This window comes from Nilaparvata lugens, chromosome 12 (genome assembly GCF_014356525.2).
Source record: "Nilaparvata lugens isolate BPH chromosome 12, ASM1435652v1, whole genome shotgun sequence".
Taxonomy (NCBI): Eukaryota; Metazoa; Arthropoda; class Insecta; order Hemiptera; family Delphacidae; genus Nilaparvata; species Nilaparvata lugens.
Window position 1 is genome coordinate 3,229,549 of NC_052515.1, and position 25,611 is coordinate 3,255,159.

General features: G+C 35.7%; 2 protein-coding genes across 2 annotated transcripts in view; both read right to left on the bottom strand.

The window, feature by feature from the left end:
- LOC111055564 overlaps positions 1-6,905 on the bottom strand; it is a 41,427-nt gene extending 34,522 nt beyond the window's left edge. The window contains exon 1 of the mRNA XM_039438679.1: positions 6,630-6,905. The gene's annotated coding sequence lies outside the window, so the exon portion shown is untranslated. The remainder of the gene's footprint in view (positions 1-6,629) is intronic.
- Positions 6,906-7,043: 138 nt separating this feature from the next.
- The window catches only part of LOC111055567 (LARGE xylosyl- and glucuronyltransferase 2), a 31,640-nt gene continuing 13,072 nt past the window's right edge, over positions 7,044-25,611 (bottom strand). The window contains exons 5-15 of the mRNA XM_039439422.1: positions 24,855-25,092; positions 24,577-24,659; positions 23,528-23,805; positions 21,741-21,862; positions 20,589-20,634; positions 19,103-19,283; positions 15,442-15,566; positions 12,242-12,397; positions 10,585-10,764; positions 9,883-10,106; positions 7,044-7,550 (exon numbers count right to left, since the gene is read on the bottom strand). Of these exons, the coding sequence (XP_039295356.1) occupies positions 7,466-7,550; positions 9,883-10,106; positions 10,585-10,764; positions 12,242-12,397; positions 15,442-15,566; positions 19,103-19,283; positions 20,589-20,634; positions 21,741-21,862; positions 23,528-23,805; positions 24,577-24,659; positions 24,855-25,092 (1,718 nt within the window). The 3' untranslated portion in view covers positions 7,044-7,465. The remainder of the gene's footprint in view (positions 7,551-9,882; positions 10,107-10,584; positions 10,765-12,241; positions 12,398-15,441; positions 15,567-19,102; positions 19,284-20,588; positions 20,635-21,740; positions 21,863-23,527; positions 23,806-24,576; positions 24,660-24,854; positions 25,093-25,611) is intronic.

Below are 25,611 nucleotides of genomic sequence, written 5' to 3' on the forward strand. Positions count from 1 at the left end.
CAGTGAGCCAAGAAAGTGCAGATCCTACACTATTAAAAAGGCCTCGTTTTTGTCTATAATTAATTGATTGGATTTGATTTAATTTACTCTTCGTATACTTTAAATTTAATTTCATGATGCTTAGGCGACTCTTATCAATATCCTTATTAGCTAAAAAATCAATAAATGTTTCTATATTACTTAATTCTAATCTTAAATAGCTAGTACTTATTTTATGAACATATGTGTATGTCGTGTTAACAATAAAGGAGTTCTGAATTTTAATGGGAGCAACACCGGAGGATTTGCTCAGATCAATCATTTCATAAGGTGCTGCTGGGGCCAGCAACAGGAGAAGTAGGATTGGTATCATCGTGTCCTGTAACACATAAGTTCTTTCGTTTCACCAGTTTTTTGGGGCGTTTCATTCTATTGGGGTGTACTTTAAATGGGCGTTTCTGAATTGCTCGAGGGTTCGTAGCTAGTTTATCGTCTTTACTGTAGTTTACTTTGAAGAATTTCGGTTTAGTTTTTTTGTTAAAAGTTGTTTTAATGTAAGGTTCTTTTTCAATTTCTACATCCTTTTCACGATTGACATTCAGTTGTTCAGTGCGTGTTTGTTTTTCGGATTCAATTTTATTCTTTATCAACTTGTGAACTAAGTTCATTCTTTCTAAATATTGGTGAGACTGTTGTTCTGTCACCAATCTTTCCGTAACTCTGTTAACAAAAGGATTGTTTGATATGCCATAAGTTATTTCCATGGGAGTCATTTTCAGAGTTGAGTTGAGCGTATTATTAAATGCTATAACTGCTAGTTTCATGTTTGTTTCTGTTGAATTGTTTTTATTCTCCAATTGAATTGCATTTAGGATTTCGATAAGCGTAGAATGAGCTCTTTCAATTAAGCCCTGAGAGTCTGGGTGTCCAGGAGTGACATAGTATGCTTCAACACCGTACAATCTCAAAAAGTCGCGTAAACCTGCATTGTCAAACTCACGGCCGTTGTCCATTTGTATAATTTTGGGTAGGGGAAAAGATGAAAAATAATCATTCAGGCGTTCTTGAATATCGATTTGGTTCAAACTTTTTAGGGGATGGACTGTTAATCGTTTGGAAAAACAATCAATCATTGTCAAAAACTTTATTTTATCGTATTGGAAACAGTCAATTTGTAGTTTTTCAAATGGTTTATCTGGAGTAGGAGTGACTTTATATGTGACTCTAACAGGTTGTCTATCATACTTTACTTTCAGGCATACAGCACACTTGTTAATGTAATCTGTTACGTCTCGTAGCATTGATGGCCAGTAATATCTTCTTCTTACCTGATTATACGTTTCATTGATACCTCTGTGGTACGTCTTTCCTTCATGGTGATTTGAAATTATCTGTTTTTGTTCATCAGTATCCACTATATCTAAATTCATTTTCTTATACCTTTTCAGTTTTATCGAATCGAACGTTTCTAATAACACATTTTTAAAATTGTTGAAAATTTTCTCGTACTCATCATACAAAACACCTTCTCGCGAACAGAAAACTCCATATACTGTTTTTGGTTTCAAAAACTCAATACATTTATTTTTCATGTCATCATAATCGTTAGCGTTCCTAAAATAAATGGTCAATCGTCTTTTACCAAAAATTTTTCTTAATTGAGGGGCTTGGTCACCTCTTTCAAGAATAAGTTGGTTATGCTCAATATTAAGCAACTTATCATCATCAGCTATAACTACCTGTTCATTTGAGCTTTCTTGCGAGTGTATCGTAGCTAAGCTGCGATTATCGTTCTCGGCTTCTTGTTCGTCATCGTTATTATCATTACTCACGATATTCTCACGATCAATGTCATCATAAGCATTATTATTTACAAAGTTTCCTTGATTAGCATTATTTACTAAGTTATCATTACCAGTATTATCATTCCGCTCGCCTAATGTACCTATTCGTTGAAAAAAATCTTCGTAGGTACTACTATCTATCGAGGGTACGTCAGTGTTAGTATTGAACCTTATCAAATCGTCTATACTTATATCATCATATTCGTGGGGGTCATCACTAGTATTCTCCAAACCTTGAAAATCATTCACAAAACCTCGAAAACCATCCTCGAAACCTCGAAAACCATTCTCTTCATTTTCCATCATAGTGACGTCATAAGGACGGGACAAAGCATCCGCTACAAAGTTGGTTTTCCCTTTTATGTAGGTAATGTCAAAATCGAATTCTTCTAACAAAAGTTTCCATCTTATCAATTTGGAATTTGGCTCTTTAATACTATGAAGCCATTGGAGAGGTTTGTGATCAGTCTGAATTAAAAACTTACGTCCATATAAGTAGGGCCTAAAATATTTACAACACCACACAATAGCCAATAGTTCTTTTTCTATGGTTGAAAGATTGATCTCATTTTTGTTCAATGTCCTTGAAGCATAGGCAACAGGTAGATCTTTACCATTGAAAATCTGTGAAAGCACTCCTCCAATAGCAAAATTGCTAGCGTCAGTAGTAACTATGAATTGTTTAGAAAAATCGGGTAACTGCAATATTGGACTGTTTTGTAGCATTGTTTTCAGTTTTTCAAATGCATTAACGTACTCCTTATTAGAAATGTCAACCTTGACATCTTTTTTCAAAGCTTGAGTCAGAGGCTTAGCGATTTTTGCATAGTTTTTGATCATTTTTCTGTAGTAACCAGTTAATCCTAAAAATTGTTTTATTTGTTTTTCGGTTTTGGGAATCGGGAAGTCTTTGATTGCTTTCAATTTGGCGGGATTTGGTTGAATTCCTTCTTCTGAGATTACATGTCCTAGGTACAACAATTCTCTTTTGAAAAATTCAGTTTTATCGAGCTGTATTTTAAGATTGTGTTCTTTCAATTTTTTGAAAACGGATCTCAAATGTTTCAAATGCTCCTCTAAATTGTCAGAGAATACAATTATGTCGTCCATATACACTAAAACATTCGGCATTCTAGCAAATAGTATGTTCATATTACGCTGAAAAAATGGGGGTGCGTTTTTCAATCCAAAGGGAAGCCTTAGAAATTCGAAGTGGCCGTCTTCTGTTGAAAAAGCTGTTTTTGGGACAGACTCTGGGTCCATTTCAATCTGATGGAAACCAGAATATAAATCTATCGTCGAGAAATACGTAGCTCGTCCTATTTTTCCAAATAGATCTTCAATATTTGGTAGAGGATATTTGTCAGCTATAGTTTTTTCATTGAGTTTTCTGTAATCGATTACCATTCTAATTTTCTTTTGACCAGAAGCATCCATTTTCTTGGGAACTACCCATATTGGAGAGTTGTATGGGGAGTTTGAGGGTTGAATTATTTTGTTCTTTAGCAACTTTTCTATCTCAATTTGAACGTCTTTCTTGAAAATTTGAGGGTACCTATAATTTCTTGTGTATACAGGATTGTCATCAACTGTGTTGATTTTGTGTTTGAGTAAGTTCGTCGACCCTAGAGGGATATTTTCAAGTTTGATTATTTCGGGAAATTTAATTACTAAATCAAATATCTCCCTTTTCTCTTCATCATTCATATGATCTGTACGCAAAGTTTCAAAAATCAAATTCTTCACTAATGCAAAATGTTCGGGACTCTCGGTCACTGATTCATTAGTTGGCTCATAAATAGTTTCTATCTCATCTATTTCCATGGGTTCAGGACTGATGGTCATGAGTTCATGAGAAAACGCTAGACATGTACATTCATCATTAACTATATCTACTATACCTTCTTCAATACTAAATTTATCATTTGTTACAGGTTTAAGCAATCCTCGTCCTACATTGGGAATAGACCTAACTGGGACAGTTATCACATTAAAACCTGGTTTCAATTCAATTTCGTTACTACTAGAATTCATTACAAATAATAATTTTTTCGATCCATTATCATAATCTAACGTCTTATCCTTGAAATTAACATTGGCATTGAGTACACTTAGAGTTTCATGTCCTAATAAAATGTCATACTTCTTAGAAAATTCAAATAAATACATCTTAATTCTAGCACACATTGGAAACACTTGTGACGAGTTCATAAAAATATACTCATCTCCTTTTCTTTCACCAGCAGGTGTCTTCACGATAAATTCTTCCTTAAATCTAGTCACATCAGGTGGTACAATAGCGGGATTTATATAGTTCTTCACTGATCCAGTGTCAACAAGCCATTTTAGATTAGAATCATCGACAAAGTACGGGAGGGATTTGTTGATAATCTTCAACTCGAACTGATTGGCGGGTCCCCCGAAGGAGCTGGGCCTAATCCTAAAAAACGGTCTGCCAATTCGTTTACAGCTGAAGTGAGAGAATCGATTTGAGTTTGCATAGATTGAACGAAACTAGTTTCATCAAGTGGAGTGACATTTACGTTAGATTCGTCAATGCAATTTCCTTCCATATAATGAACATCGTGGAACGAATTGTTCCGTGCAGAGTTGTTACTACGATTGGTTGAAACAGTACGCATTGAGACAGTATTTTGAGAATTCCAATTCGGAGACTGTCGAACGTTTTGTGCACCGCCTTGGAAATTACGAAAGTTACTGTTGAAGGATTTTGGTTGGACAGTTTGAAATTGAGACTGCTGAAATCTTGCGTTAAATGGTACTAGATTCTGTTGAGGCTGTTGAGATTGGATTTGTGGAGGTTGTTGGAATTGGTTGTGTTGAAACCTATATTGGTTAAAAGGAGCAAAAGTTTGCTTGAAGGGTTGTTGGAAACTTCGAGGTGAATACTGCCTGAATTGGGGAAACACTGATCGCGGTTGAAAGAAGTTACGCTGCCGAAATCGAGGATTGATAACTGCATTATCAGACACAGATTCCGTAAGTTTCAATTGATTTAGCACAATACTGCAATCACTGCGAAGGGTGTCGCGGGCTTCGTCCAAGTTCTTAAGCTTGTAGACTTGGAGATGAGCTCCGAGTGTTGGATGAACACCGTCCTTACAAGTGTCATGTCAAGTTGTTCAAGAAGGTTTTTGAGTAAGTCGCCGGATACACCGTCTAATTTGTAGCGAGTAACTACCCTGGTTCGTTTTTCGTTTAGTCTGTCAAGAAAGTCAAGGGGATGTTCATGTTGAAAAGTTTTCATGATAGCAATCTCTGCTATGAGGTCTGGAACAGTACGTTTATCGGAAAAGTGTTTCTTTATGAGTTGAATAAGTTCGATTACATTGGAGCACTCACTATTTTGAACTACGCTATCAGCTGTGCCTTCTAAGTTGTGAAGTGCAGCGGTATACAAAAGCCAGTGGTTCTGGTCACGTTGAGTTTTTTCGATAGCATCATTACAGTAAAGTCTGAAAAGTTCTTCAATGGATCTGAGAAATTTGGGAATTTTATCAGGTGTCCCATCGAACTTGGAAATAAAGTCCAACAGATGTTTGGGGATAGTTGCCATAGTGGAAGAGTCTAATTTGGAGGGCTTGATGAGTTGATTTGAAGCAGAAGAAAGTGAAGCTGAGGTAGAAGAATTCATTCGTTACTTACAGTAGCAGCAATGGTAAGAACTGGATTTACTTCCGGTTGTTGGATGAAAGCGTTCCGGAAGGAGTCTGCCAGTGTGGTTGCCAAGATGAAAGGAGTCCGGTGGCGTGGTTATCCCGTGTAGAAGTTCCGTTGAAGTTGAAGGTTCACCTCACTTAGTCCTCCGATAGGTTCCTTTTCAAAGTCGAAATAAGCGATCGCGACACGAATCGGAAAACTAATATTGTCAAACGAACAACATCGGAAAACTGCGCGAGGGTGGTTCGGGCGCCAGTTAAGGAACTGGAATAACCAACCGGCTTTTTAAAAAGAATTATTTATTTCAACATACTAATACATCTAATACATGGTTATAAGCGATGTACGCTCTACGAGCTCTGGCAACAGACTGACTCGAAAAAGCAACTAAACTAATGGCTAGTAAATAACAATGCATAGCTACATCAGCATTATAAAGGGGGTTACCAAATGTAACTTAGGACTATGTTCAATATAATCTCTGTATTATTCTGCATGGCAATAGTACAGCATGATAGCAACCTGTTGCAATGAAAATCTCAATTTTGAAAATTTTGGACTACGTGCGTTTTTCCTCTGAGCCCTTCAGATTTTATCATGAAAAAAATCAACATAAATGATCATAACTGAGATTGAATATTTTGTTAACCAGTTATACTTTTTGAATTGTAAAAATTGAACTGGCAAAATTTTGAAGCTACATGTGTGACATGCACCATTCTAGGCTGTAGAATTTTTTTTAGTATTTAGTATTTTAGGTACATAATGTTATTACAAGACAACAAGGACACGTCAAAAATTGAAAAAGCAAGAAAGGTATTACCATAGAGAAACAATAGCTTGCGTAGATATCCCATGGTATAGGACGTTTATGTCGCAACTTTAACTGTTATCTCAAGTTGATAGTCCACGTAGTTCTTTCCCAAAAAGCTGTGTGACGCTGGTAGTTTCTCATATTGTGCCATTCATACATCGTCACCCCAACAAAACAGTGAAAATCTACAATAATCGATAGTAAAGTAGTTGCGACATAAACGCCCTATACCATGGGATATCTACTAACGCTATTGTTTCTCTATGGTAATACCTAATAGTCACAACAGAAAGTCAAAAATATGAACTCACCAGCGTGTTGTCCAACATTAAGAGCTCACTGATGGAATACAATGGGTTCTCCACCAGCAATCCCCTGGTCGACAGGTATTTTGCCGCTATTGGCAGCTTGTTGAAGAGTTTCACAGACAGGTGGGCAAGGCCAGTTCGTGTCCTGCTCAGCCTCTGGTACGGTACGTCCAATCTACGGTTCCCCCTTGTATTGTAGGCATGAAAACTGTGCCTGGTGGTAAGATCATCCACATTAGCATGCGTCCTGCAAAGCGTATAAAAAATAAAGAGTACAAATACCGTATGTATTTTCTCTATGGCCGTAGTCATTCGTAATCGGATCGGAACACTGCATGATACGAGTAACCCGGGCTAGAAATTCGAAGACACATTTTTGGGTAAGGCTACAACATGAAACAATTAATAAAACTCAAATTAGTTATAAAACACATTTGTTATCAACATTTATTAATATTATTACATCAATGAACACATAAATTGCACCAGCTCTAACATTTCTACTAAACTATTACTACATTAAACACATCATAAATGGTCTAGTGTAATCACAAAATAAATAGTACAACAAAGTTTACAAGTAGTTGACAATAAATATCTACACTATTTTTTGTGTTTTATAGAAAAAGTTGAAAAAATAATACTAATTGAATGGTAAAATTGCATGAATTGACTTTCAGAAAAAATGGCCTAGTGTAATCACAAAATAAATAGCACAAAAAAGTAGTTGAAACTACTATTTTCTGTGTGTTGTGAATAAATTAAGTTGGAAAAATAACATTATCTAACTGGTAAAATCACACAAATTGACTTAGCTACAAGAATTCTTGCTAAAATTATCATCGACTATCCTCTGTTTCAAATTCTCTGGAATAGCGTCGACTCAGATCTTTCACAAATTCGTTCTTCAAAATTTTCAAGCACCTGCAACAGAGAAATATAGTCTAATGATAGAGATATTGACTTATCAAACAAATTCAATATAATTTATTTGCCATAAAAGTGATTACAAATAAATATTATAGATTTCAATATGGGACTACCGGTAAAGAACAACTTGTGCGGGCAGTTAGTTCGAACAACTATGGTAAACATATTAGAACCTCGTCCTTTCTCTACTTTCTCTGTGGGTTGAGTGGAAAAGGGGGCCCTTATTGTCTCAACTTCGCCCACATCACTTTATGTAATGGTATAAAGTGAAAATAAAAGTCATCTATCTATCTTTAAACTTGGGCTGACTAGTTGCCAGTATGTCTTGAAGGGAATTAGATTTTGATGATTGTAATTTTTTTACAACAGTTGATTAGCATTGTCAAGATTCAAGATTCGTTTTATTAACCATCAGGCTACAATTATAGCATTAGGCAAGTCATAATACATACTTTTAAAAAGTAGTCTACACACAATTGAACAGAAAATCGATACAAATTGAACAGATAAAGCATATCTACATTACATAAAATACATTCAATTCAGGTATTCAGGTATTCCTCAAGTGAGTTAAAGGCATTATTTTTCAGATAACTGTATACAATTTTCTTAAATTTGTTTGGAGGCAGATTCCTGGTTGTTTGAGGCAGTTTATTATACAATATGCACTGTTGGAAAGTATGGCTTCTCATAGTTTTAGTGAGTCTTATTTGTGGTGCTACAATGTTCTTACTGTTCCTGGTATTATATGCATGGTAATCTTCATGAATGGAAAATTTTTCTGAGTTTTTCTTGACGTGAATTAAATTGGAATAAATGAAGAGAGATGGAAGGGTTAGTAATTTAGTATACCCAAATTAGGGAAATGTGGCCTGCATGAATCTCGCTGTGTTAGTCCTAGGATAGCTCTAAGAGCCTATTTTTGCCATAAGAACACTGTTTTAGCATGGACGGAATTACCCCATAGACACACACCATAACTCAAATGTCAATACACCAACCCAAACTTCCATTAGCCGTTTTCACACCGATATCTCGCCGACACGACAGGACAGGACACAATTCACTCTGATGAACAGTATTAGAGAAGACTGTGGTTGAAAACTGCGTGAGGTCTACTGTTCACTGAGCTACTCACTTGTCACAAAACCCTCTTGCGATACTGATTAGGTGAAAAAACTTGTCCCAACTCAATTTTTATCTTTAGTTAACAGTCAATAATGTTGAAATGAATATGTATAGATTTGTACTAGAAGAACGAATGAATTTAAATTTGCATTTTTAAATAGTGTTGATGTTTTTGAATAATCTTGATGGTATACGTATTTGCAGTTACAGTGAGGTCCACGATATAATGGCCAGTGTTTGATTAGGAATGGTATTGCTATCCTTGTCTATGATTCAATAAAGCGGAGAGCGCTATCTCTTTCTCGCTTTGCTCTGTTGCCAGATCGTCTTTCAACAATGAAGATTTAATAATTAATTAACAAAACATTTCACCTTAATTATGAAAATTCATTATTAAATTATTGAAAAAATAATTTCTTGCTCAATAAAATATAATTGATTATTTTCAAACAGGGATGTAACAGTTAATATTTCTCAATAAAACTGTATCAGCTACCGTCTATAGAAGGCATTGACAAGAAAGAGGGCCGGCAACGTTGTTCTCCTATCTTTCTCCACTGCCATTATAACGTGGACCTCACTATAGTTCACAAGAGATGATTAGCATTGTCGATACACCAAGCAAACAGCCATTAACCGTTTTCACACCGATATCTCGCCGACACGACAGGACAGAAAAGAATTCACTCTGATGCACAGTATTTTGTGTGTATTTTTGGCTTCAAAATTCATAAAATAACTTAATACAATGTGCAGTGATAATTAAGTGTAATATTTAACTATAATTTGGTGTTTTAATTTTTCTAAATTTGAAATTTGCATCTCATATTTATTTTTGGACGAAAGTTGAGCTTGAACTTCTTACAGAAGAAACATAACCTATTTTTTGGACATGTAATCAAAATTTGGGAATGGAATAGTTTTGAGCCAAGCCTGTTGTTCCTTCCCAATCATATTTATATGATTTGTTATTGTATCCACGTATAAATAAATAAATAAATAAATAAATTAGAGGAGGCTGTGGTTTATATCTGTGTGAGGTCTACTGTTATAACTTGAACATAACTTGTTCCAACTCAATTTATATCAAGTTAACAATCAATAATGTTGGAATATATAGATTTGTACTAGAAGAACGAATAAATCTGAATTTGAACTTTTGAATAGTGTTGATGTCTTTGATGGTTGGTATACGTACTTGCGGTACTGGTTGGAGCTGCGAAACTTGGCAATATCGAAGCTGGGCGCATGCGGCATGTGGATTATGAAGGCATTGGGCAGCACGACAAAGTCGTATCCCTGTGCCTCCAGCTCCATCACCTGCGACACTTTGTTCCAGCCGAAGCCCACGAATCGCGTGTCGTATTCGGGAATGTCTTTCCGCACTACTATGTAGGGCTCGTAGTCCGGTTCCCATAGCACCTAAAGCAATCATAACAAATTCAATCAATTCAAATCCTCATCAAATCTAATCACTATGTATTGTTTGTGATCTGGTTCCCATAGAACATTCAACAAATTGAAAGTGACCAAACACACAAATAAAAATAGCAGCTCATTTAAGAATAAGAATACTTTCTTTGCCATTGAACAAAAAATTGCAATAGGCTTTGTCAATTGACAAAATTTAAAAAAATATATATTAAACCATTTTACTGTTGAGGCTGGCCACTAACGACAGGACAAGTGTGTCCTGCATAATGTTCATGATTGAGATTAAATATTTGACTAGTTAATTATGTTTCAACATTGTTGGAATACGATCTGGCAACGTTGCAGAGCTAGAAAATGATAGCGCTTTCTGCTTTGTGGAATGATAGACAAGGATAGCAACACCAATGTTAATCAAAAACTGCCATTATAACGTGGACCTCACTATATGTTTCATATATGTCCTTACCCGATAAGGCGTGGTTGCCGACCGCCACTTGGCATAGTTGGTGGGGGCATGCCCCTTGGTCCATACATGGTAGCGGAAAGTGAACAGTGTCCCCATATCCAGCATTCGCAGCAGTTCCGCCTTGCTGTGCGGGAACGATGTGCGGTAGCGCTGCGTTTCGAATGCGGGAACTACCAACACCTGCAAAATTCAATCTATTATATTGAGCGAGCAATTTCTGTATTTTTATATCTGGTTATTTATGTTCAACGGATCTCGAAAACGGCTCTAACAATTTTCACGAAATTTGGAACATAGTAGGTTTATGATATAAAAATTCGATTGCACTAGGTCTCATCCTTGGGAAAACTCGCTGAACGACATTAAAAGGATAATTCTATCTTGGCTGAAACAGCTGAGACCTTCGTCGTCTGCGGATAGTAAAAAAGTGAGTGAGTGTATGAGTATGTGAAAAATCAAAATATCGCAACCCCGAATTCATAAAATGACTTATTGCCAGCTGTGAAATATAAACAAAATCATTTTAGAGAATTGTGTTCTGTAGGGGTATTCACAATGTTGGAGTTAGCTGGCTAAGTCGAGCTATTCGCTATCTCCAGCTATTTGCTAAGACTGTGTAAACTCAATGCTATAGTGGTACGTTAGAAAAGAATTAACAGACGAGATAGCAGATAGCGCAGGTTTGAGTCCGCTAACTCTGTTAAAACGGCAGCCATATGTTTATAATCTTACTTTTTCAAACTAGCTTTGAGTTACACAAATTATCCGCTTGGGTTGCATCACTACTGCAGTTAGCATATAGCAGATGGTTTTAGATGGGGCGTTCACAATCCAGATTTATCAAATAGCACTTTAGCTGGCTAAAACTACATTGTGAATACCCCTTGTTTATCAATAAATAAAAATATCGAGCGAAGCTCGGTGCCCCGATATTTATTATTAAATCTGACAAGCAGACAGGGGAACTGCAGACAGTTGGAGCAATCCATCAAACGACAATTTATTTATTTTGAAATTATCTATTTCATTTCAAATTATCCTCTACTTCCTCTTCTGAACAAAATTAAATTTCGATACTCAGTCAAGTATTGTAATTACAATCTAAATACAAGGAATAAGGGCGAAGACACACGAGCGTTTTTCAGGCGTTTTCAGAAGAGTCGGCAGGGCAAGAACCTCTCTGATTGGCTGATTGGGTTCGCGTTCGGGAATCAGCTAATAATCAGCCAATAGGAGAGCTTCCTGCCCTGTCGACTCGTCTGAGAACGCCTGAAAAAACGCTTCGTATGACTTGTCCCTGAGGAATACTAACTTCTATCTATAGGTCTACTAAGATTATTAAAACACAGTAAAATTTATCAAGTACCCTTTTTATTTTATCAAATCAAAAGAAGTTTCAACTCAGAGCTATTTTCAAGTGTAAATAAAATAATATTAATTGACTCACAATTCCAGTGAGTCTCAAATTCAGGAGTATTGAAAGTAATGTATTCAAATGAGTTAAACCATACTGCCTCACAATTTAAAATCAATATTATTTTATTTAATTTACACTTCAGAAGGACTCTAATAAGTTGAATCTAGTTGTGCTTTGATAAAACTATTCTCACTTTAAAACTAAATATCATTTCAAGTTAACCATATAAGGTTGACTCACCTTTTTCGAGGACTCCAGGTCGAGCAGCTGTATAGATTTTTTGAGGTAGGAATAGAGATCAAACATTGGCAAAAAGTCGATATCAGTGAGGAAGACGTAGGGTGTGTTCACTTGTTGCAGGGCCACGTTCCTCAAGAAATTTATCGGATAAAAGCTCTGAAAATAAACCAAATGACAGTCAAAAAGTTCACCAATGCAGGAGAATAGCAAAACAGCCACAGACAATCAAGGAATGGTTTACCAACGCAGGGAAACGCAACAATTATTAAGGAATTTGCTTTAAAAAACTAAAAGTCCTCTTCAAAGTATCAGTGATTTCCGATTTCTGACACAAACTTGATGTATTGGTTCGAATGTACTGTATGATGTACGATGTACTGATACAAATTGGATGTATTGAATGGATTATTAAATCTCTAGAGTTTCCATAGAGAGGTACCATCTCCTTGGATGGATACCATCTATTAGATAGTCAAAGCTAACAAGAGCTTACATCTTGTTCAGTTCATCTACACAGAAAAGCTTTGATATAATTCATTAAGACAAGCAAATAAAGTACGGTATTTTTAAGAAAGAAGTAATTATCACTATAGTATTCATAACTTTTTGCCAATTTTAGAATTAAACAAATCTACGATCTCATTTGATAATTCACCCAAAACGTTATATGATCCTGAAGTTTTACTTGAAACTGGTAGAAATATATTCAGGATACCTGTGAATTCGACCAAAGAATTCAACTAAAAAATTGTTAATTCATTACCTATACACTTTGCATTTTTAAGCAGAACAATACTAATTCCTGAACTGCCAATGGTATAATCAGTGCAAACCTTAGTTTACAGCACAGGGTTTTATGACCAATATTATTTCAATACAAAAATAGGATCACACTGTTGCCGTTTTAATGCTTATTCTATACAAATGACCAACGCTCTCTTTTACACTCTCTTTCAGAAACAATTATCTCACAGGCTTTCTTGCTTTGTGAAATCAAAGGCTCAACTCACACTTAACGCGACTCAGGTCGAGAAGAGACTCGATTATAGTCGAGAGCATGTGTTTTCAAATGGTGACGTCGCGGAGACTAGAATCGACTGGTCTGAGTGTCACCATTTGGAAACACATGCTCTCGACTAGAAAAAGTAAATTCGTATGGCTATGTTGGTGGAGAGTCCCTTGCGGGAAGGTCCCACCGCCTGAATATATAATTTGAGCCGTCAATGGGCCTTACGACTGTCATACTTCAGCCGGGACCGACAGTTTAACGTGCCCATCCGATAACACGGGAGTGATCTGGTTAAAAAACTTTTGGTTGTGAGTGGGTTCGAACCCGGGATCTCTATGCTGCTACGCAAGCTCTCTATCCACTAGACCACGGATCACTCCGACTAGAGTCGAGTCTCCTCTCGACCTGAGTCGCGTAAGTGTGAGTTGAGCCTAACAGGAATGTAATCCATGAAAGCATGTTTACAGAGCATGTTTTACTGGAATACCCCTACAAGACTATTCGTCTGAGTGTAGGGGGTTGGTTCTTGTTACAGTGGGTAGCCAATAGTCTATTCATAATATTATATAGGTAATAGAATGTCCGGCTTTGTTAACAAGAAGGTGAGTATAAGATAGTTTGTATTATAATTATGAAATTAAATATTATCTATTACATTGTTCATTGATGAAATTTCATAAACAGAAAAAGATTGATAAGAGTAACATATACAGATTTGAGAATTGAAATATGAATAAGCAATGTTGCAATCTAAGCTTTGCTTGAACTATAGAACAATAATTATTCAACGGAAATTAGATGGGAAGAGTTGAGATACTGATATGGAGTTACTCAAGTAACTAACAAGTTTAGGTAAGTTAGTGGCCTACTTACACCTTCTTTGTAGACGACATGATACCCAATATTTTTCCGGTTTCTCAACAGTTCTGAGCTCAGAGCATAGCTGAGAAATTGTTGCGCCTCAGCGTCAGACATGTATAGTGTGAGGCTTATCGGACCTGAAATGAAAATCACAATTTCATTTTAACTAATAACTGTAATTTATTACTTATTCATTTATCTATACATTTTATAATACACAAATCATATGCGTGGTTAGAATGATTTATACTGAATGTTAGCTCACTCATGTTATATAGTGTATAGTGAACTATGATTCTATAATTTTTATTCATTCATAACTCTACCTTCATTGAATGATAATACAATCCTTAAAATACTTCTAGAAATTCGACTTTGTAAAATAATAAATAAATGATGTTGTAAACAATGAAAATCATAACAACGTTTCAGTGAAAATCACAACAATCATTGAAGTTAAATACTCCTACGTTTTTCATTCGATTTCTCAGCTGATTTCACAAGAGTATCATCATGAGGCTGCCACAAATTAATAAAATTAAAAGAAAAATGTGAAATCTTCCGCAATTATCTCGGTAACAAAGCATTCATTTTAGGACCCCTGTTTACAAGAGTTTTCTTCATCATTCCAATGTATGAAGACCACTCACTAAGTTGATCCATAGAGAAAGTAAAGCATAAGAAGATATCCCATGGTAGATAATTAATATTCAAAGTTTGGAAGTGTTGTATCAAATTTTGGTGTTGTGTATCAAGTTGAGATGGAACTGTATCATGGTACTGTATCATACAATAGTGATACTGTATCATGTGTGGTGATACCATAGAGAAAATAGAAAATGTAGCATAAGAAGATATCCAAAGGTATAGATCACTCATGATCCGAATTTCACTGTTAACCAAAGCCGATAGTCCTAGAGTAGTTATTTTTCATGAAGCTATGTGAGGCTGGTAGTCTCTCATATTGTGCCGCACTTACACTATCACCCTAACAAAACAGTAGTAATAGACAGTAGTCGACAGTAATCGGCTCGAGTTAAAAAAAATTGGAATATAAAAGACCTAAACCATGAGATATCTTCTTATGCTATCTTTTCTCTATGTATTATTACTTTGATACATTCTTAAAAAGTTATACACTCTTAACAGAATATTAAATATCCTGTTGAAAATTTTAAATCTTGAAATGAGCACGATGTATCTTCATGAGTTGTAGTTTGTATTTTGAGATAATAATACACTCTCAACAAGTATCTCGGGTTTTCAAGCAAATGATACCTTGATACACTCAAGTAACTAACAAGTTTAGGTAAGTTAGTGGCCTACTTACACCTTCTTTGTAGACGACATGATACCCAATATTTTTCCGGTTTCTCAACAGTTCTGAGCTCAGAGCATAGCTGAGAAATTGTTGCGCCTCAGCGTCAGACATGTATAGTGTGAGGCTTATCGGACCTGAAATGAAAATCACAATTTCATTTTAACTAATAACTGTAATTTATTACTTATTCATTTATCTATACATTTTATAATACACAAATCATATGCGTGGTTAGAATGATTTATACTGAATGTTAGCTCACTCATGTTATATAGTGTATAGTGAACTATGATTCTATAATTTTTATTCATTCATAACTCTACCTTCATTGAATGATAATACAATCCTTAAAATACTTCTAGAAATTCGACTTTGTAAAATAATAAATAAATGATGTTGTAAACAATGAAAATCATAACAACGTTTCAGTGAAAATCACAACAATCATTGAAGTTAAATACTCCTACGTTTTTCATTCGATTTCTCAGCTGATTTCACAAGAGTATCATCATGAGGCTGCCACAAATTAATAAAATTAAAAGAAAAATGTGAAATCTTCCGCAATTATCTCGGTAACAAAGCATTCATTTTAGGACCCCTGTTTACAAGAGTTTTCTTCATCATTCCAATGTATGAAGACCACTCACTAAGTTGATCCATAGAGAAAGTAAAGCATAAGAAGATATCCCATGGTAGATAATTAATATTCAAAGTTTGGAAGTGTTGTATCAAATTTTGGTGTTGTGTATCAAGTTGAGATGGAACTGTATCATGGTACTGTATCATACAATAGTGATACTGTATCATGTGTGGTGATACCATAGAGAAAATAGAAAATGTAGCATAAGAAGATATCCAAAGGTATAGATCACTCATGATCCGAATTTCACTGTTAACCAAAGCCGATAGTCCTAGAGTAGTTATTTTTCATGAAGCTATGTGAGGCTGGTAGTCTCTCATATTGTGCCGCACTTACACTATCACCCTAACAAAACAGTAGTAATAGACAGTAGTCGACAGTAATCGGCTCGAGTTAAAAAAAATTGGAATATAAAAGACCTAAACCATGAGATATCTTCTTATGCTATCTTTTCTCTATGTATTATTACTTTGATACATTCTTAAAAAGTTATACACTCTTAACAGAATATTAAATATCCTGTTGAAAATTTTAAATCTTGAAATGAGCACGATGTATCTTCATGAGTTGTAGTTTGTATTTTGAGATAATAATACACTCTCAACAAGTATCTCGGGTTTTCAAGCAAATGATACCTTGATACACTCAAGTACCTAACTCAAAAGTTTTAGCTGGATTTTCCTTGTAACTTTTCCCGAGTAACGTTCCAATATAGTATTCAGTATTACCATAGAGAAACAATAGCATAAGTAGATATCCCATGGTATAGGGCGTTTATGTTGCAACTTTTACTGTTATCTCAAGCTGATAGTCCACGTAGTTCTTTCCTGTGAAGCTTTATGTATCTCATATTGTGCCGTTCAAACACTCTTACCCGGTCAAAACAGTAAAAATTGACACTAATCGACAGTAATCGGCTTGAGATAACAGTAAAAGTTGCGACATAAACGCCCTATACCATGGGATATCTACTTACGCTATTGTTTCTCTATGATATTATTATTATAGGATTACTACTTTTAATGATGTAAAGCACACAGAGCGGCAATGATCTGAAACATATCCCATGGTATAGGGCGTTTATGTCGCAACTTTCACTGTTATCTCAAGCCTATATTCCACGTAGTTCTTTCCCGTGAAGCTTTATGACGCTGGTAGTCTCTCATATTGTGCCTTTTATACACTCTTACCCGGTCAAAACAGTAAAAATCGACAACAATCGACAGTAATCGGCTTGAGGTAACAGTAAAAGTTGCGACATAAACGCCCTATACCATGGGATATCTACTTACGCTATTGTTTCTCTATGATATTATTATTATAGGATTACTACTTTTAATGATGTAAAGCACACAGAGCGGCAATGATCTGAAACATATCCCATGGTATAGGGCGTTTATGTCGCAACTTTCACTGTTATCTCAAGCCTATATTCCACGTAGTTCTTTCCCGTGAAGCTTTATGACGCTGGTAGTCTCTCATATTGTGCCTTTTATACACTCTTACCCGGTCAAAACAGTAAAAATCGACAACAATCGACAGTAATCGGCTTGAGGTAACAGTAAAAGTTGCGACATAAACGCCCTATACTATGGGATATCAACTTACGCTATTGTTTCTCTATGGTAATACTCAATTACTACAATATTATTTTGCAAGCTGACAAATTAGTGGCAGAGGCTGAGAAGGCAGAAAAGACAGAGTTAACAAGTATCTCTGAAGTATACTTGACAAGTAAAGTATACAATACTATTTCTGATTTTCCTTGTAATTCTTTTTGTGTTACGTTCCATTACAGCATGTAGTATGACTCAATTACTACAATAATAGACAGTTATCAGCTTGAGTTCACAGTGAAATTTGTGATAAAAGTGATCTATTCTCTGCACCATGAGATATCTTCGTATGTTATCTTTTCGCTATGGTATCACCATAGTGAAGAGACAGTAATCAGCTTGAGTTAACAGTGAAATTTGGAATATAATTGATCTATACCATGGGATATCTTCTTATGCTATCTTTTCTCTATGGTATCACCACACATGATACAGTATCACCACACATGATACAGTATCACCAAAAAATGATACACTATCACCATGCATGATACATTATCATCTCAACTTGATACACAACACCAAAATTTGATGCACTTCCAAACGTTGAATATTAATTCTAAAAACGTAGTCGCCAGTAATCGGCTTTAGTTAACAGTGAAATTTGGAACATAATCGACCAATACCATGGGATATCTTCTTATGCTAACTTTTCTCTACGGTTGTTCGGTCTATTCTAGATGCATCCTGTATATTTCTGGTTCAAAATTTTTCTTAATAACTAAATATTTTCAAGTTCTGAGAGTTTATTAAATGTAATGATTCTATTATATTTGAATTTTAATCAAATTAAATTCTAAATTTTTAGTTTATATATTTCTGGACTGAAAAGTGTACTCAAATCAATTCAAGTGGATAGCATAACCTATCATTTTTATTCATTCATAACTCTGCCTTCATTGTATTATCATTCATCCCATCATCATCACCTAGGCTTAAAATACTTCTAGAAAGTCGCCTTTGTAAAATAACTAGTAGTTCTGTGAACAGTAGACCTCACACAGTTTTCTCATCCACAAGTACCTGATTGAAACTATAGACCTTATGGAAATACAGCAATAGACTGGCTTCTCCACACATCAGATTCTGTGTAATCACTTGTCAGCTGATTTGTGATGAATAATTCTATAGTCTGATTTTTACTCTAATATTGGCGTATGAAGGAGGCTCCTTTTTCCTTTTATATTATCCTTGAAATGCAAAATTTCCAAAAACCTTGTATATACGTCGACGCGCAATTAAAAAAGGAACATACCTGTCAAATTTCATGAAAATCTATTACCGCGTTTCGCCGTAAATGCACAACATATAAACATATAAGCATTTAAACATTCAAACATTTAAACATTAAGAGAAATGCCAAACCGTCGACTTGAATCTTAGACCTCACTTCGCTCGGTCAATAAATACTAACCTTCCCAATGCTTGGATAACATTTCGACCATCTGCAGCCGATCCATAGAGAGTTGAGCGACTAGAGTGACGTCATTGCCGTCCTGTGAGGGTTCCACCTCGTACTCCAGAAAATAGAGGTGCGTTCTGAAGGTGTTCACTCGCGCCCGTCGGAAGTCGTAGCACGGGTCTTCTTCGTTCAACTAAATTCAACACAACACAGAATTCATTTATTTATTCATTCATGTTACAATTAGGACCGTTTGCACAGTCAAAGCTTAAACTCGATTTAATAAGTTGGTGGCTTAAACTTAAAATGGAACACATAACAAACTAGACTTGATACACATTTAATCCAGTTTAAAATGAAATTTAGTTGAAACTGTCACTGTGAAAACGACACTTAATGACACTAATGTAGATGACATACTAAGGCAATCCTTGTGTTCAATTTTCTTCCAAATTTAGGTGATGACAAAGAAGCAATTATCATCATTATTATAGTGAGGTCAAAGTTATAAAGGCAGAGAAGAAAGATAGGAGAGCAACATTGCCGATTCTCTGTTTTTCCACTGCCTTCTATAGAGGATAGCTGATACCGGTATATCAGGGGCCTATTTCACAAAGGTACAAGTATTGTTACCAACCATGGTTACGAACAAGTACTTGTAGTTACAAGTTTACAAGTACTCACGTTTCACAAAAATTCATGATCTACAAGTTTACAATTTTACAAGTCTACAAGTACTTCAATAGTAAACATAACCTATTTTCATGATGATTTCCTTTTTTCATCCTTTATAAAGGTTACTTGTACTTTGAAAATATTTGAAAGCAATATAATGTTTTTTGTACAGTCTACTTCATTTATTGCTGAATTTGTAACCTACACACTATGTACTCTGTATATATATAGTAGATGTACTATATATAATGTATACTATATATACTGTGTATATATACTATAGTACACATAACCTATGAGGTAACACATTAATAACTATTTTGGAAATTATTAAATTTGATTTCCAGATGCATATATTTCCAAAATAATCAATTTTAGAGGAATATAGGGCATTTTTGATTATTAGAAATATTTATTGAATATTTAAAATCATTTTAATGATCACTTGTAAATCCTTTACATAGCTTTCCACCTCGGTAGAGATTTCATAGTTACGAACAAGTAAATTTGACAAAAATTGTTGGCTACAATGAAAATCTTTGTGAAACACTTGTTCGTAACAAGCAAATCACTTGTAAACTTGTAGAAATTCATTGTAACTACAAGTTTACAATTCTGCTTTTGTGAAACGCTAGTAATCAGCTGTTCTCCAAAACCATGGTTGGCAACAAGACTTGTAACCTACTTGTACCTTTGTGAAACGGGCCCCTGATGTAATATTAACTGGTCTTTCTTGTTGGAAATATTTTTTCTCTCCCAAATGTTCATATTAAAATTACATTCTTTGATTTAAACATTAAATTTATATTATATTTTTATTTACCTTGCTGAGCTCACGATCCTTCAATGTTGTTCGAGTATTATTGCATCTGTAAGAAAAAAACTTGTTTATTATTCCAGTATAAAGCTTATTTTAGATTATCTCTATTTATATAAAAATAAATGTCTGTTTGTGTGTTAATTTGTTTGTTCCCTATAGACTCGAAAACTACTTGACAGAACGGCATGAAACTTTGGGAATATGTTGTGTGAATATTGGGGATGGTTTCTGACCAGAAATTTTAATAGGGGGGCTAATGATAATTATATATTAATCCCTTTTTACAGACCTATGTTTTCGAAATTGTCGGCCGAGCGGCTAACATAGAACGGGAAGATCATCATGATTCAAGATCATGTTGTGATAATATGATTTAGCATCTAAACTTACCAGCTGTAATAAACACATCACTCTGTGATAAAATTGTTTACTGGTATTAAAACGGTAGTTTTAAGCACATAGGAAGTCCGTATTGAGATGTAAATGACATGATTTGATTGTAAATGAATAAATTTCATGATTCACCAAATAAAGTCAAGTGTGACATGAGATACATTGACTTTTTGGCAGTATGAACTTCGCCGGGTAAGCTAGTCTAGAAATAAAAATACAGTTTATCATTAGTATGTAACACATTAGCATATTCTGTCATTGAGGTTGTTCTTTCGATATTACCATAGATAAAAGATAGCATAAGCTTATAGACTTATAGAATGAAATATAGCATATTATATAAGTCTATAAGCTTATGCTATCTTTTCTCTATGATATTACACCATTGATAAATAATTATTACCAAATTCTGTTTATGAACTGAACAATATACTGTACGAGCAACAGGAGTGTATTATCTTCTTCTTCTCTAGCTTCAATCAATCGATTAGTAGGCAGCTTTCCATCGTTTTCTGTCCAGAGCTGTACTTTTCAGTTGGATGTAGCTCTGGATCCCTAGATCTTTGGTTACTTGCTTCAGATATATTGTAGTGTATTATAAGCAATGCGAAACTCCAATTTCGTAAACGCTCTAATAAATTGGTGGTAAATAAGGAATTTCATGGATCTTCAACTAGAACACATCCACCTTGATATTTCAAGAGTTGTGACAATTTTAGAATTAAAACTTAATAGAATTAGAAATAAAAAATTATAACTCACCCAAACAGTTCTCGTCTGAGTAGATTTCCGTCATACTCCAGAAAAGTCAGATAAAGATTTCGAAAGAACTCGACATGCTTATTCTTCACTTTCAGCTTCTTTGGTGAATTCCAGTGGATGACCTGCAAACAAAGTGACACAAGTTGAAAATCTGTGCAATAATTATATACTATGATAAGGCCACAGCTACCTATGCTATGCTTCTCTACGCTACGTAGGGAAGTAGTAGTTTGTGGGTAATAGAAGGGTAAGTTGTGGATTTTATGTATTTATTTATACATTGATAGATACAATATCATTAAGTGGAAGAGGGGGGGGGCTCTTATTGTCTCAACTTCGCCCACATCACTTGTAATGTTATGAAGTGCAAATAAAAATACATTTTCTTCCACCACTCATGAAATAAATGTTTGTATGATATTACATACTTAATATTAGTAGGTAGATGATGAAAATGTATACATATTTTTAAATATATTAGACTAATCAAAATACCAGCAAACAAATATTTTTCATCCCCAATTCAAATCTGAAACGCGTGAACTGGAGTCAGCCATTTTTGACAGTTGGCCAGTTGATAACTGTTACAATTTTTGCCGATAGCGCAATCGGCAATGCCAGACGACCGGTTTTTAGTTTTTAGATTTCAGGTTATGTTTTAAAATAAAACATTGTCACAAATAACGTGAGTCATTAAAATTATTTGATTTGCAGTTTCTGTAAATGTAGGTGGAGGAAAAATGTTGTGTACATCACGAGTGAAATAGTTATTTGTGCAACTAGTGCGCAAAGTGACAGTTTGCTGCCCGAGCCGTAGGCGAGGGCGGAATGGTTTCTTGAGTGCAGCAAACGAACTTTGCGCACGTATTTCACATTAAATTTTTCCTACAGTTACCATTGAATATGAAAAGTGGGTAATTATGGGTAAAATTGCCTGAATAATGTAGTAGTGTTTGAATGGCGGGGGGCAGCTGTGTGGTGTGTGCTGTGGTGGCACTGTGCTGTCGTTGTCCTTGGTTATAATATCTACTTAATAATTAGCGCGTTGTGCTTGGTTGCACCTCTGCTCACTATAGCAGCCACACCAGTCACTGTTACCAACTTAATTTTGATTTTGCTGCACTGGTGCTCCATATAACCTACTAACTATTTTGCGTTGTCATGCTGCAAATCTGGAGTACGCAAAGTACTCACTTTGCGCACTAGTGCGGAAAAGTGATTCTTTGCAGCCTGCAATCAGTGCACAAATGGTCACTTTTCAGGGTATCTGTAGGAAAAATGTTTTTTCTCCCTCAGGAAAATTGTTGCCCTCGGCTTCGCCTCGGGCTTCAAACTTTTCCCTCAGGGAGAAAAAAACAGTACTTTTCACTCTAGATATACAAATAACTATTATCATGGAGAAAGATAGCATAAGTAGATATCCCATGGTATAGGGCGTTTATGTCGCAACTTTTACTGATATCCCAAGCCGATAGTTCACATAGTTCTTTCCTATGCAGCTGTGTGACGCTGGTAGTCTCTCATATTGTGCCATTCATACACTCTCACTCCAACAAAACAGTGAAAATTGACAATAATCGACAGTAATCGGCTTGAGATAACAGTAAAAGTTGCGACATAAATTCCCTATATCATGGGATATCTACTTACACTATTGTTTCTCTATGCTATTATCTATCTATCTATACTTTGCTAAACTTTACTAAGCTAAGCTGGTGTATGCACGTCATGAGGTTACCTCTGTATCAGAACTCCTCAGAGATCTGAAAAGTGTGGATCTAACTGACCTTGAGATCGGTGACCTCGGTGTAGCATAACTCGCTCCTCGTGTTGTCACTAAGCTGTACATTCCATTGACAAGGCAGATTGACAACTAGATAGGGATGTTGCTTTATGATGGCGTTGAATATGTCCTGATCAGCCAGACTGGTCGTATAGTGAGTCATCAGGTCCTTCTCAGCTATCAGCCTCCACAGCTGACCCCAGCCAAGGTCACGCAAGCGTGCCAACTCTAGCAGGATCACGCCTGTGTTGTACCTAAACACAAATTCAAGAAAGTTAATTCCTAAAAATGTAAAAAGTTACATCATGATCATATTAAAATATACCAATAACAGGAATAATTTTTTTATTCATGGACAATTGTATGTATTGGCTGCTCAATAACGGTAATTTTGTTTATTCACAAATCCCGACAAATGAAGATGGGCCTCGTCACTTGAAAGAGTAATGGCATTCTGGTGGAGATTTTCGAGAATGATCTCGTGAGCGGCTTTGCGATGTGCCCAATCATTTGCATTGTGTTATTGCATCATCTTATACAGATGGAATTTTAGGTCGGAATGAAGAATTCGTCGTACACTTGGATCAGAAATAGCTAGCGCAAAAGCATGTTTCGCTGCTGAACGTCATGGAGACCATGTAACAACTACTCTTACCGTGTTAGTGCCGGTTGCACAACAGCCGGTTAAATTTTAACCGTGATTAATTTCACGAGAACCAATCGGAGAATGTGTTTCAGAAAAGACAGCTTCTCTGATTGGTTCTTGAGGAATTAATCACGGTTAAAATTTAACCGGCTGTTGTGCAACCGGGCCTAAGTGTTTAATGTTTTCAGGCGTTCTCACAGTCCGTTTTCGTCCTGTTGGGTTTTTTTATAAAGCAGACGACGTGCTCCTAAAATTATTTACCCACAACAAGATCGTATTTCTACTGGGAAAAGACGCGTGTCGATTTAAATTGAAATGTCTGCGAAATAAACGCTGTTTTAAAATAAAGCTTCTTTTAAAATGAGCTTCAATCACAATCGCTTGATTTTAACTTGAACACGACATACTGGCTACTGAAATGGCATGAATAGACCTGTCGACGTACAACATTCCCGCCTTTTCAATGACAGTGGTGTCAACACAACAATTACTACAAAATCATCAGATTGATATGCCGGTCCCAGTATTATTCAAGCATCACCTGTTTCTGTTGCAGCTTGGAGAAGAGCTTCCAGAGTTCTGAAATGTCTGTAGCATGAGAATCTCACTATAGATTAAAAGAGAAGTAACTTTAAAATAACCTGTTTCTCTGTTGCACCTTCAACAATTTTCAAGTGAATCTTACTAGAGAACCAAGTTTAGAATCACCTGTTTCTGTTGCAGCTTGGAAAACAGCTTCCAGAGTTCAGCAATGTCTGTGGCGAATGTGACGTCGGTGTCGAGCACGATGACACGACGCAGCGACTGCGGCAGAACCTTGGGCAGAGTCAGCTTCATCAACCCATATACACCCGAGTAGTGCTTGTTAGGAATCCATGACACATCTCCCACCACGTTGTCTGCCAGGTAGAAGCTCATTTCCACTGCAAAATACAGCCAATCAATTCAAAAACTATTCATTTTAAATCTATAGTACTGTGAGATTTGATAAAAGTAGAGTGGAGCAGCTTCAGATTACAATCAATTCAATCACTATTCATTGCAAGAATTTCTTGTGTTATTGTTTCACTCAGGGCTTCAAAGGTTCGTGGTTTGATTATGTATACACGTACTTTAAGGTAGCCCCATTAAACTAATTATTGGCCCTTATTTATTCGAGAAAACGGTCGAAGCGTCAGTGTCAATACGGATCGTTACCTAACGATGCTGCGTGAATATTTTCTGCCACAATTGAGAAGACGACCTATCAACGTCAATACTGTATGGTTTCAACAAGATGGGGCGACATGCCATACATCGAGAGCAGCGATGGAATTTCTAAGGCAGACCTTCCCTGGACGCCTCATTTCATTGGAAGGAGATGTGGAGTGGCCTCCTCGGTCACCGGACCTGTGACACAGAATAGGTAGAGTGGAAACTGTCAATCAAACGCCTATCCAACC